Source organism: Scyliorhinus torazame, chromosome 17, assembly GCF_047496885.1.
Source record: "Scyliorhinus torazame isolate Kashiwa2021f chromosome 17, sScyTor2.1, whole genome shotgun sequence".
Lineage (NCBI taxonomy): Eukaryota > Metazoa > Chordata > Chondrichthyes > Carcharhiniformes > Scyliorhinidae > Scyliorhinus > Scyliorhinus torazame.
This window is the reverse complement of record NC_092723.1, coordinates 185,453,737-185,467,151: the sequence shown is the minus strand read 5'-3', so window position 1 is coordinate 185,467,151 and position 13,415 is coordinate 185,453,737. Positions and strand designations below refer to the sequence as shown.

At 47.7% G+C, this 13,415-nt stretch overlaps 1 protein-coding gene across 4 annotated transcripts in view; it reads left to right on the top strand.

Moving 5' to 3' along the window:
- The window catches only part of LOC140394509 (myosin-11-like), a 193,025-nt gene that overhangs the window by 104,326 nt on the left and 75,284 nt on the right, over nucleotides 1-13,415 (top strand). For all 4 annotated transcript variants that reach the window (XM_072481845.1, XM_072481843.1, XM_072481844.1 and 1 more), the window contains 2 exons: nucleotides 2,958-3,050; nucleotides 7,938-8,001. In XM_072481845.1, coding sequence (XP_072337946.1) covers nucleotides 2,958-3,050; nucleotides 7,938-8,001 — 157 coding nt within the window. The remainder of the gene's footprint in view (nucleotides 1-2,957; nucleotides 3,051-7,937; nucleotides 8,002-13,415) is intronic.

Sequence of the window (13,415 nt, the reverse complement as noted above, 5' to 3'; positions counted from 1 at the left end):
CTCAGTGTGTCTCTCAGTGTGTGTCTCAGTGTGTGTCTCAGTGTGTGTCTCTCAGTGTGTGTCTCTCAGTGTGTCTCTCGGTGTGTGTCTCTCCGTGTGTGTCTCTCGGTGTGTGTCTCTCGGTGTGTGTCTCTCGGTGTGTGTCTCTCGGTGTGTGTCTCTCGGTGTGTCGGTGTGTGTCTCTCGGTGTGTGTCTCTCGGCGTGTGTCTCTCCGTGTGTGTCTCTCCGTGTGTCTCTCAGTGTGTGTCTCTCAGTGTGTGTCTCTCAGTGTGTGTCTCTCAGTGTGTGTTTCTCAGTGTTTTTTCTCCGTGTGTGTCTCTCCGTGTGTCTCTCCGTGTGTCTCTCCGTGTGTCTCTCCGTGTGTCTCTCCGTGTGTCTCTCAGTGTGTCTCTCCGTGTGTGTCTCTCCGTGTGTGTCTCTCCGTGTGTGTCTCTCCGTGTGTGTCTCTCAGTGTGTCTCTCAGTGTGTGTCTCTCAGTGTGTGTCTCTCAGTGTGTCTCTCAGTGTGTCTCTCAGTGTGTGTCTCAGTGTGTGTCTCAGTGTGTGTCTCTCAGTGTGTCTCTCGGTGTGTGTCTCTCGGTGTGTGTCTCCGTGTGTGTCTCTCGGTGTGTGTCTCTCGGTGTGTGTCTCTCGGTGTGTGTCTCTCGGTGTGTCGGTGTGTGTCTCTCGGTGTGTGTCTCTCGGTGTGTGTCTCTCGGTGTGTGTCTCTCGGTGTGTGTCTCTCGGTGTGTGTCTCTCGGTGTGTGTCTCTCGGTGTGTGTCTCTCGGCGTGTGTCTCTCGGTGTGTGTCTCTCGGTGTGTGTCTCCGTGTGTGTCTCCGTGTGTGTCTCTCGGCGTGTGTCTCTCGGCGTGTGTCTCTCGGTGTGTGTCTCTCGGTGTGTGTCTCCGTGTGTCTCTCGGTGTGTCTCTCCGTGTGTCTCTCGGTGTGTGTCTCTCGGTGTGTCTCTCGGTGTGTCTCTCGGTGTGTGTCTCCGTGTGTGTCTCCGTGTGTGTCTCTCGGTGTGTGTCTCTCGGTGTGTGTCTCTCGGTGTGTGTCTCTCGGTGTGTGTCTCCGTGTGTCTCTCGGTGTGTGTCTCTCGGTGTGTGTCTCCGTGTGTGTCTGAGCAGCGATCGGATTCGAATTGCATGGTTGAGCCACCTTCCAAAACTTTGGCATGAAAAATCAATCCCTTGTGATATCTGCGGAAGTATACACATCCATAAGTGTCAACACCTTCAGGGAAGAACGGGAATAAATTGGGAAGGATTGTTTACAATAATTCAGTTGTCAATCCAATAGAACTGTAATATTTCTGCACCATTTTAAACGATAAACCTGAATATTAAAAAGGACGTTCTTTTGATACTGCTGCAAATCTTTATGCTCTGGCAGGTAAACATTGTTGTGCCTAATTATCCTTGCATTAACCATTTGTAACATGTGACATGCATGTCTGTATTGTTTCCTTAATCATTTCATTATGGTTCCAAATTCATTTTTCTACACCAGGAAAATGAATACTATTAACATCCTTTAGAAAATGCTGCGTAGTTGCTGGCTGCAGTCAGATTCATAACTAAATTGTGCTCGTTTTAGATTTGCAGTCATTAAAAACACAATATTTTAAAGCAGTTCTATGTCTTTCCGTGCTTGGTCTTTGCGCGTTTTCTTCCTAACCGCAAGTATAAATCCTATAAGGCATTTAGTTTAGCGACAAGTGTCTCCAAAGCTCTTGAAAGGTTAGCAAACAATATGCTTACATGTGGCACCTCAACCCAGACTGAGGTTTCCACCTGAATTACAAGGAACAGGGAGTAGGTTTTAAAACCTTCCTGCAAGACTGTGCTGATCTGTTTCCCTCAGTGTAAAGGATATGTAAACGGACATGCCTGTGGAATGATTATGCTGACTTCTGAAGGACAACACGGTGTAGGTCCCAACAGTGAAAGGATGGAAGTAAACCCGGTGGTGTGGAAATGCAGATGTTTACATATTCTTAGAACAGCCAAAACACGAGGCAACTTGTTAAGGACTTGCGTGTGCTAAAGGCGCTTTAGCAACCTGTGTTTCTCAGTCGCTCAATATTGCCAGTTCCTCTGGAATTCTGATCTGCAGAGTGCATATTATTCTGATTAGTCTGCTGCTAAAATTCAGAGCGATTGTATATAAAACGAGGCGTATCGGCTGCAGTGGATGGCGATGTGCTATTTTGTTGCAATAACAGTGAATGTCCAATTCGCAAACCATTAGGCAAAAACAAAATAAATCTCCATCAAAAAACAGGAAGTAAGAGATGTAATAGGTTTTGAGCAAGGCTAGGTGGGACACGTGACTGGGTGAAAGACAGGAGAGATTGACTGACAGAAGAGGGTGAAAGGGAATAGTGATGGGGCAAGAAAAAAACCCTGAAAGATATGCCGGGAGCAGGCGTGATGCTGACTGTAAACAAAAAGAAAAGAAAAACAAAAGCCGAAACATGCAAACAAAAAGATATACAATTGGGGCTGTGGAAGTAGAGGTTGCAATCTGCAATTGTTGAGATCAATGTTGAGTCCGGAAGGCTGTAAGTCTAATCGAAAGATGAGATGCAGTTCCTTGAGCTGACATTGAACTTCACTGGAACAGTGTAGCAGGTTGAGGACAGAGATGTCAGCGTGAGAGCAAGGTGGAGATTTAAAATGACAGGTTTTGAGCAAGATATTTCTTTTATTGCCTCCAAATTCAAAACCTGTGACATCTTTAACTTTTCCCAGTTCCGACTGCTTGAAAGATTGATTCTTTTTCTCTCTCCACGGGTGCTGCCTGCTGAGTATTCCCAACATTTTCTGTTCTTCAAACAAAATCACCCTTTTACAGGGTGACTGTAGATCATACTTTGTGAGAGCAATGCAAAGAATGCTACCAGCAGTTAGCATATGAGTCACTGCCTCAATCTCTCATCGACTAAGATAACCAAATGTTAACATCTTAATTTCAGGGGGAACTCGAGAAACAGCTCCTTCAAGCCAACCCCATTCTCGAAGCTTTTGGCAATGCAAAGACTGTAAAAAATGACAACTCATCCCGATTTGTGAGTATTTATTTTCCGGTTTTGTGGTTCACTTTGTGTTGACTTTCCCATGTACATATCATCCAGCAATTATCAGAGACGGTGATAAAAACGTTAGCTCACTGTGGAGCTGACTTTAGTTTCTAATACCCGGTATCTCAGTACATACCAAGAGAAAATAAATCCACTACAAAATTCAAAGTATGTGGAAAAGGGCAGTTTGTGGTGCAGTGATTTATTGCATCCTCTAGAAAATCTGTACCAGTCAGTTCAGTAATGTTTCCGAGATTTGAACAATGAGCTATGAAATACCAATTACTTGTAGAGCAGAATAGAAACCGTATTAGCTAGTCTGCTAACAGTCAGAACTGCCCCAAAGACATAATAATCAATGATCTTCATTATTGTCACAAATAGGCTTACATTAACAGTGCAATGAAGTTACTGTGACAATCCCCTAGTCGCCACACTACGGCGCCTGTTCGGGTACTAAGGGAGAATTCAGAATGTCCAATTCACCTAACAAGCTAGTCTTTCAGGACTGTGGGAGGAACCACGGAGCACCCGGAGGAAACCCACGCAGACACGGGGAGAACGTGCAGACTCCGCACAGACAGTGACCCAAGCCGGGAATCGAACCTGGGACCTTTTGACGCTGTGAAGCAACAGTGCTAACCACTGTGCTCCCGTGCTGCCCCATATGGCCGCCCACATGGCACTCTGGTCTGTAATGAAATGCTATTTTTCAGAAGCATTCTGCATCTTTCTTGTACATTCTTTTCAAACTTTGGATTTGATTCAAGAAGATATTCTGCAATAATGACCGTAGAATAGTTATGTCATTGAAAGCACAATGTTTAACGTGTGCACGTGATAAATCTTATGCACATTGAATCTTACTAATGTAACATGCGGGCCTTCCATCAAAATCAATGAGATCAGTCACCTGTAAACCTTTGAGATATGGTTATATTTTGGTAACATCGCAAGAATCATTCCCTTGATCGCCACCTTGATGAGGTTTGTACACCCCTACGAGCCTTTGTTGGGTGCTCTTTGCTCCTGATGGGGCCATTCCATGGCAGCAAGGTCGGGGAGGGGCACCAGACAAAGTGCAGTCCAATCAAGTGCAAACCAAAGGATTGTCATTGGCAGAACAAGCAAAGGAAGACGGTGCATCTCACTGGCTGCAAAGGCTGAAGGAACTCTTCATTGCATTGAGTAAATCACAAATGTCCTCCAAAGATTTAGATACCCCCAAAAACCTCATCCCAAAATTGCCTCATTGTGCTGTGGGTGCAACTGTCTTGAGTGAGAGGTCTGAACAGACACTGTCAAAATTCAAACTGGGGTTAAACAAGACAGCCCCTATACAATTTACAATCTATCTGACAGTAACTATTAACTATGGACTTCAGTAAGGCGTTTGATAAAGTTTCCCATGACAGGTTGATGGAAAAAGTGTGGGGTTCAGGGTGTACTAGCTAGATGGATAAAGAACTGGCTGGGCAACAGGAGACAGAGAGTAGTGGTGGAAGGGAGTGTCTCAAAATGGAGAAAGGTGACTAGTGGTGTTCCACAGGGATCCGTGCTCGGACCACTGTTGTTTGTGATATACATAAATGATCTGGAGGAGGTATAGGTGGTCTGATTAGCAAGTTTGCAGATGATACTAAGATTGGTGGAGTTGCAGATAGCGAGGAGGACTGTCAGAGAATACAGCAAAATATAAATAGATTGGAGAGTTGGGCAGAGAAATGGCAGATGGAGTTCAATCCAGGCAAATGCGAGGTGATGCATTTTGGAAGATCCAATTCAAGAGCGGACTATACGGTCAATGGAAGAGTCCTGGGGAAAATTGATGTGCAGAGAGATCTGGGAGTTCAGGTCCATTGTACCCTGAAGGTGGCAACGCAGGTCGATCGAGTGGTCAAGAACGCATACAGCATGCTTGCCTTCATCGGACGGGGTATTGAGTACAAGAGTCGGCAGGTCATGTTACAGTTGTATAGGACTTTGGTTAGGCCACATTTGGAATACTGCGTGCATTTCTGGTCGCCACATTACCAAAAGGATGTGGATGTTTTAGAGAAGGTGCAGAGGAGGTTCACCAGGATGTTGCCTGGTATGGAGGGTGCTAGCTGTGAAGAAAGGTTGAGTAGATTAGGATTGTTTTCGTTGGAAAGATTGAGGTTGAGGGGGGGCCTGATTGAGGTCTACAAAATTATGAGAGGTATGGACAGGATGGATAGCAACAAGCTTTTTCCAAGAGTGGGGGTGTCAATTACAAGGGGTCACGATTTCAAGGTGAGAGGGGGAAAGTTTAAGGGAGATGTGCGTGGAAAGTTTTTCACGCAGAGGGTGGTGGGTGCCTGGAATGCTTTGCCAGCGGAGGTGGTAGAGGCGGGCACGATAGCATCATTCAAGATGCATCTAGACAGATATATGAACGGGCGGGGAACAGAGGGAAGTAGATCCTTGGAAAATAGGCGACAGGTTTAGATAAAGGATCTGGATCGGCGCAGGCTGGGAGGGCCAAAGGGCCTGTTCCTGTGCTGTAATTTTCTTTGTTCTTTGTTTTTATCAAAGATAAACTGAGTATTAAATACCGCCTTGATGGAAAGCTCTTTAACCTCAGTTGCCTCCATGCCAAAACTAAATTGGCAATCATAGCCACACATTATCTACAGTTTGCAGATAACTGCAGTATTGTTGCCCACTATGCATCAGATTCTCAATCCATTCTCGATCTCTTCATTTCTACATACCAGAAACAGGCCCTGCCCTTGGAATGTTGTTGGTAAGAAAACTCGTCTATCAGCCCACACCTGATCAGCCAAATATTCTACCTCCCATATGTATTGAAGGAGAGACTCTGGAATCTGGAACCATAGAGATCCTACAGTACAGGAGGCCATTCAGCCCATCGAGTCTGCACCTACCCTCTGAAAGAGTGCCTTACCGAGGCCCAGTCCCCCATAACCCCATGGCCCCACTTAACCTGTACATCTTTGGACAGTGGGACGAAACCGGAGCACCCGGAGGAAACTCATGCAGACACAGGGAGAATGTGCAAACTCCACACAGGCAGTCACCCAAGGCCGGAATTGAACCCGGGACGCTGGCACTGCGAGGCAGCAGTGCTAACCACTGTGCCACCATACCGCCCAAACAAATTACTATGGATGTTGGAACCATAGAATTCCTACTGCAGAAGGAGGCCACTTGGCCCATCGAGTCTGCACCGACCCTACGAAAGAGCACCCGACCTAGGTCCACTCCGCTGCCCTACCCCCATAACGTCACATAACCTTTTGGACACTAAGGGGCAATTTATCATGGCCAATCCACCTAACAGGCACATTGTTGGACTGTGGGAGGAAACCGCAGCACCCGGAGGAAACCCACGCAGACATGGGAAGAGGACGCAAACTTCATCCAAGGTCAGAATTGAACCCGGGTCTCTGGCACGGTGAGGCAGCAGTGCCACTGTGTCACAGTGCCATCCTTTCCATAACACTTTCCATATCATGAAAGCCACCTCTCTCAAAATGCTACCATTAACAAGAAGATGCAACGCCAGAGCAACTGCACCAGCTCGACCTACTCCAAACTACAGCAGCAAGTGTTTGACAACAAAGACGTCCGCAAGGCAACAGAAGCCCGAGTGGACAGAGCAATTGTCGTCGCCGCACTCCTGTACTGCAGTGAGACCTGGACTGGATTAGCGACTGTGAAATCCCATCGGCAATGCTTCTGCCCCAACCTCCAGATTCGGGGCAAGGACCGTCTAACAAATACCAGTGTCCATATAATTCAAGGGAACTGCCACACCATTGATTGCAAGACCCTGCTTTCTTGCCCAATGAGCTGCAATATTCCCATCAGCGTTGTATCCTGCCTTGCACTGAATGTGGATGGGATGATGTATTCTCCATTGTCCCTGTGTGTGTGTGGTGTGTGTGTGTGTATGGCATGGTATATTTCACCTGTGTGGCAAGTTAGTGTCCCTAATCCGCTGGAAAGGTTCAGTGTCACCTCATGTGTTCAAGGAGAGGAAACATTATTGGGCTGATCACATTCCTCGTGGGAAGGTCAACATGTCAGGAAAAAATATCCTAGAAATTCAAATCATTTACAACATGGAAGGTAGCATCAATGCATGTCACACACCCACGCTCCGAATCCATGTTATATTCTCTAGCGTCAAAGCTATATTATCCTCTGTTCTGGGAGATGTTTGCTGTTTCTGCGGTTTAATTATTATCTGTTTGCTCCAACTTTACTAATGTTTTTTACCGGGAGATAAAAAATTGACTGGAGATAGGTCTACTGCTGGTGTCCTCAAAAGTCTCTCACCACCAAATGCAACAGTTATTCCGCTGAGCTTGCAAAGGATGGTGACGATGGATTGGCAGTAACAACAGCAACAAAAGCGGAGGCAGTACATCGAGTTAATGCAGTTTATGCAACTGTTCCACACACTCCACCAAACCCCCTCCCACCAGCTGAGCGAAGATATGATTGAGTCATTTTTACCTCCTGTTAACCACTTGTGATGTTGCACAGAATGGAAAATTCTGACCAGCAAGGCTGGAATGTGCATTTATCATTAACAATCATTTATCATTAAAACGAAACCTACTTCTGTGCAGCTGGGAACTTTGCAAAATTTTGGCAGATGTGAACTCCTCTTGCCCCCTGCTCCATCTCAATGCTCATTCTGATTATGTACAAGGAATCTGCTCGACCTGACCTAATGTAATCGGAATTACCAGACTCTATGTAAACAAGATGGTAAATAAACAGCAAAAAGTGACCTTGGCTCTGGTCACCTTGTTTAATCACTTCATGGACAGTGAATGTACACCAGTATGTCCTGACATATTTTTATCTAATTTCCAACAGGGAAAATTCATCCGGATCAATTTTGATGTCACTGGCTATATTGTTGGCGCAAACATCGACACTTGTATCCTTTTTAAATGGTTGTTAAAATATAGCAAATTCGGAATTTTAACTCGAAAAACATAACGAAGCATGCTGCCCCGTTGCAAAGGCCCACAAGGAAGTAACCACCAGCTGAATTTACCACCAGACTCAAACTCACTCTGAACTTGGCTTCTAGCATCAGGGCCACGATTCCCGTGCGCTGTCATGGTGGGACCCACCATGGGGGATGAGGTGACCCAGACAAAAGTCCATTGACTCTCAGTGGGACGGGACTGGAAAATCCCACCTGCGGATGGGACTGGAAAATCCCACCTGCGGATGGGACTGGAAAATCCCACCTGCGGACGGGACTGGAAAATCCCACCTGCGCACGGGAATGGAAAATCCCGCCTGCGAACAGGACTAACTGCGGACGGGACTGGAAAATCCTGGCTGTGGACGGGAGTGGAAAATCCCGGCTGCGGAGGGGACTGGAAGATCCCGCCTGTGGACGGGGCTGGAAAATCCCGGCTGTGGACGGGACTAGCTGTGGACGGAACTGGAAAATCCCGGCTGCGGGCAGGAGTGGAAAATCCCAGCTGCGGACGGGACTAGCTGCGGACGGAACTGGAAAAACCCGGCTGTGGGCGGGAGTGGAAAATCCCAGCTGCGGGCGGGAGTGGAAAATCCCGGCTGCGGAGGGGACTGGAAAATCCTGGCTGCAGACAAGAAGGGGCTGGAAAATCCCGGAAAATTAATAAATCAATGTCTCCCGTTCCCTCTGGGTTTTGGTGCGAATAGTTTCAGTGATATTTGCACTTTAACTCCTGTGAAAACACAGGAACAGAAGGAGGCTATCCAGCCTCTGGAACCTGCTCCGCCATTCAGAGAAGTGTAGAATCCCTACAGTGCAGAAGGAGGCCATTCAGCCCATTGAGTCTACACCAAACCCCTGAAAGAGCACCCTGTCCAGGGCCACTCCCCCACCCTTTCCCCATAACCCCACCTAACCTTTGGAGACTAAGGGGCAATTTAGCATGGCCAATCCACCTAACCTACACATCTTTGGACTGTGGGAGGAAACTGGCTGGAGCAGGCACAGGGAGAACATGCAAACTTTACGCAGGCAATCACCCAAGGCCAGAATCGAGCCCAGCTCCCTGGCGCTGTGACGCAGCAGGTCTAACCAATGTGCCACCCTTAGATCATGTGGGATCATAGTTAATCTGGAGCCTAAACAAATTACTAACAGGATCATGTGATGTGTGTTTAGGTGCCACTCCTCACTAATATATAAAGACTTATTAAAGGACTAATAATGATAGTTAGGATCTTTTGGACTCTGGACACAGAGTCTAGCAATAGCCAGCTGATGTAATTCTACCCTCTTTGGGGGCGGTGGATAATGCATTGGGGCTTGGTCTACTTGCTAAATGAAGAGGCAGGGCAGAATGCAAAGAAAGGTCATCATTTATTTAATTTAATCCCTGCTAGTGTCTTACCAGAACCAGCAGAGGACATCATAGCAGCTGACCTGCTTTTTATTTCACTGAGGTGCCGATCCGAACCATGTACACTAAGCTATCGATTTTTCTACTGGTCAATTCTTGTACTTGTAACCCCAAGGAGAAGATCCTTAATTTAAAGGACTGAATCACACTGACCCACATCTCCATTCAGGACCTGTCTCAGAGTACATGATGTTCGCAAAGTTAAAGGGTTTTAACTGCCCTAGTGTGCAGATAGTACGTGACTGCAAATCATCTGAGTGACCACAAATTGAGATAACGGATGCTTCCCTGGGAGTAGTCTGTAATTTCTACATCCTGACCATCACATCTTTGATCAAGACGTTCGGAGTCCCACGATAATTAGGAGGCACCTGGGAATGAGAAGAATTCAGGATATCTGACTCCGTCTGGGAATGAGACCTCACTATTAACACATCAACGATGTTGGGCAGGATTGTACAGTCCTGCCAAAGTCAGTGGACATTTGGTTAGTTTGCCACATTTTACAGCCCTACCTCCACCTCGACGGGGCTGTAAAATTCACCCAATAACACAGTAAGTTGAGTCCCACCTTCAGCGGAACCCTGGCTCTGGGATATTACTGTTGTCCTGGGAACATTAACAATATCGACATCATCCCATCTCCATCTTAACGGGAACAGTGCCGAGTGTGCGCTACTTTCACTCTCGTTGTTTACAGACCTGGCAGCTTTTGTACGCTCTTAAATATCTTCAAGGTAGCATGATTCCCCTTTTAGTAGACAAGGAGGAGTCTGGAGCGGAGAGTCAAAAATGAGGATAATTTACAAGTAATGGTCTCAGGAGGGGTTACTCCGCAAATCAGCTACTACCTGGGCTGGTTTTTATGGTGCTGAATTAAGTAGCCCGCGAATGGTAGCCCCTCAGCGGGACAGTCGGTACTCCACAAGGCTGACGGGGAGATTCATTGGATCGTCCTGATGGATCTTGTGGGGGTTAAAGACCCCTAAAGACACCCCTTCACCAATAGGGCTTTGAGATTCATTGCCCTATTGCTCTATGGGTGACATGAATTAACTCTGTGCTCTGGCTAACCCAGTGAAGCAAGAGAGCATCTGTCGTCCCTCTTAGGCAACCCATCATTTGTGAAGAGAGGAAATGGGAGGATTCAATAATGGGCAAATTAATATTAGAGTCACTATGGCACAAAAGGAGGTCCATTGAGACCATGCCAGCTATCTGTAGAGCAACCCAGTTTTTCCAATCTCCATTCTATCCCCACTGCCCTGGTTATTTCCCTCCAATGTCCATCCAGTTTATTTTTTGAAATTATTGACCGTCTCTGATTCTACTACCCCTTCCAGGTTCCAGGTCTGTGCCCCTTACTCCATAAAAAAATTCTTCCTCCCATTCCCCCTGTATCTCTGATCTAAAACCATAATTCTGTGTCCCCTAGTCCTTGTCCGATCAGCTAATGGGAGTAGCTTTTCTTGGTCAAGGTTATCTGATCATGGACACCGCTATCAAATCTCCCCTCAATCTCCGCTTCTCCAGTGAGAACAGCCCCAGCTTTTCCAGAGGCCTAGGCTAATGTCCTCGGTCCATAGGTTCAAACTCCACCACGGCAGCTGCTGTAATTTAAATTCAATTAATAAATCTGAAATATAAAACTAGTCTCAGTGATGATGACCATGAAACCATTGCTGACTGTCGTTAAAAACCCATCTGGTTCACTAATGTCCTTTAGGGAAGGAAATCTATGGGTCTGGAGCCACGTGTAGGCCAGACCTGGTAAGGACGGCAGATTTCCTTCCCTGAAGGACATTAGTGGGCGGCACGGTGGCACAGTGGTTAGCACTGCTGCCTCACAGCTCCAGGGTTCAATTCCAGCTTCAGGTGACTGTGGAGTTTCCACTTTCTCCCCGTGTGTGCGTGGGTTTCCTCCGGGTGCTCCGGTTTCCTCCCACAGTCCAAAGATGTGCAGGTTAGGTGGATTGGCCGTGATAAATTGCCCTTGGTGTCCAAAAAGGTTAGGTGGGGTTCCTGGGTTACGGGGATAGGGTGGAGTCGTGGGATTAAGTCGGGTGCTCTTCCCAAGGGCTGGTGCAGACCCGATGGGCCAAATGGCCTCCTTCTGTACTGTAAATGCTATGGGTGAACCAGATGGGCTTTTTTATGGCAGTGGTTTCATGGTCATCATTCGACTTTAATTCAGGATTTTGATTGAATTCCACCGTCTGCCACGGTGGGATTCGAGCCTGCGTCCCCAAAGCATTACCCTGGGTCTCTGCCCAGTGACAATACCACTACATCGCCACCTCCCTCGGCTAATAATATCTCATCTAAAAGATGGCATCTCTGACCGTGCAGCCCTCGCTCTGTACCGCACGCGGTTTGTATGCTCAAGCCCTGGGGTGGGGCTCATACCCGAAACCCTGTGACTCAGGAGGTGAGAGTGCAGAAACTGAGCCTCCACTGTAGCAACATTGCCCATGTGTAAAAACACACACAGCCATGGGCTACCTGCCTCCAGAATGTACTCCAGGAGCGTCGGAAACCTCCACGACAGAACACCAGGGGCAGAATTTTACAGTCCCCCGTCAGCAGGTTTGTCGGCCGGGCGATGCTGTAAAATTATTGGGATGGCCGCCCTGCCTGCCCTGACCTCTCGGCAACTTTATGCTGGGAAGGGAATGGCCTAGTCCAGCCCAGCAGCACTGGCCTCTATTGCGGCCCTTAAGTGGCCAATTAATGACCATGTAAGGGCCGTTTCCCACCGGGCTTAAATTTCCAGGCTGGTGGGAGGATTCCGGAGTGGGGAATTGCCTGAATGGTGGCCCAGGTCAGGACTCCGACCGGAAAAGGGTAATGCTCCCTCCTTCAAACATTGGGTGCCAACCAAAAATCTCTGGCCCTTGTGGGGTGCTCCCTCCTGCCTCCAAACCCCCATCAAGAATACCCATCCATCGCAGCTTTTGATATGAATGTTGAGTTGCGCCTGCCTTGGCTCCAGAGCCTGTGCCCTTTCCTTTAAGAAAGGGTTTTTCTAAGTGGGGATTGCGACCCGCGGGTGGGTAATGGGCAGGCGTCAGAGGGGTCACGGAGTTAAGGGTTGCGGCATGCAGTTTTTGTTCACAGGGGAAGTGTGGGGGATTCTGGTATATGGACACACAATACATAGAACATAGACCACAGAACATACAGTGCAGAAGGAGGCCATTCAGCCCATCAAGTCTGCACCGACCCACTTAAGCCCTCACTTCCACCCTATCCCCATAACCCAATAACCCCTCCCTAACGGTTTTGGACACTAAGGGCAATTTAGCACGGCCAATCCACTTAACCTGCACGTCTTTGGACTGTGGGAGGAAACCGGAGCACCCGGAGGAAACCCACGCAGACACGGCGAGAACGTGCAGACTCCGCGCAGGCAGTGACCCAAGCCGGGAATCAAACCTGGGACCCTGGCGCTGTGAAGCCACAGTGCTAACCGCTTGTGCTATCATGCTTCCCCAATACCATCCCTTGAACAATCCAGTGAGAGTGAGTGAGAGACACAATTGTGACAGAAGAGAAGAGGAAAATATCGAAGCAAAGGGTCGTCGTTGAGCTCACTCACTTCAAGATAAAGATACATAGTTTTTTGAAGAATAAAGGGTTATGGTGTTCGGGCCGGAAAGTGGAGCTGAGTCCACAAAAGATCAGCCATGATCTCATTGAATGGCGGAGCAGGCTCGAGGGGCCAGAAGGTCTACTCCTGCTCCGAGTTCTTATGTGTGCAGTGACTGCCTTGTGCTAGCTGTGCGCCCCTCACTCGCTGCTCTGAGCCCCACTCCTGACTGGTTACAACTGCTCAGTGTTGGGAGTCCGATGCTGTCCTCATAATCCATTCACCTGGTGATTTATTTCAGCCGACACTAAAGTACTGGCCCCTCAGCACTTTGAACCATACCAGAAATGGAAC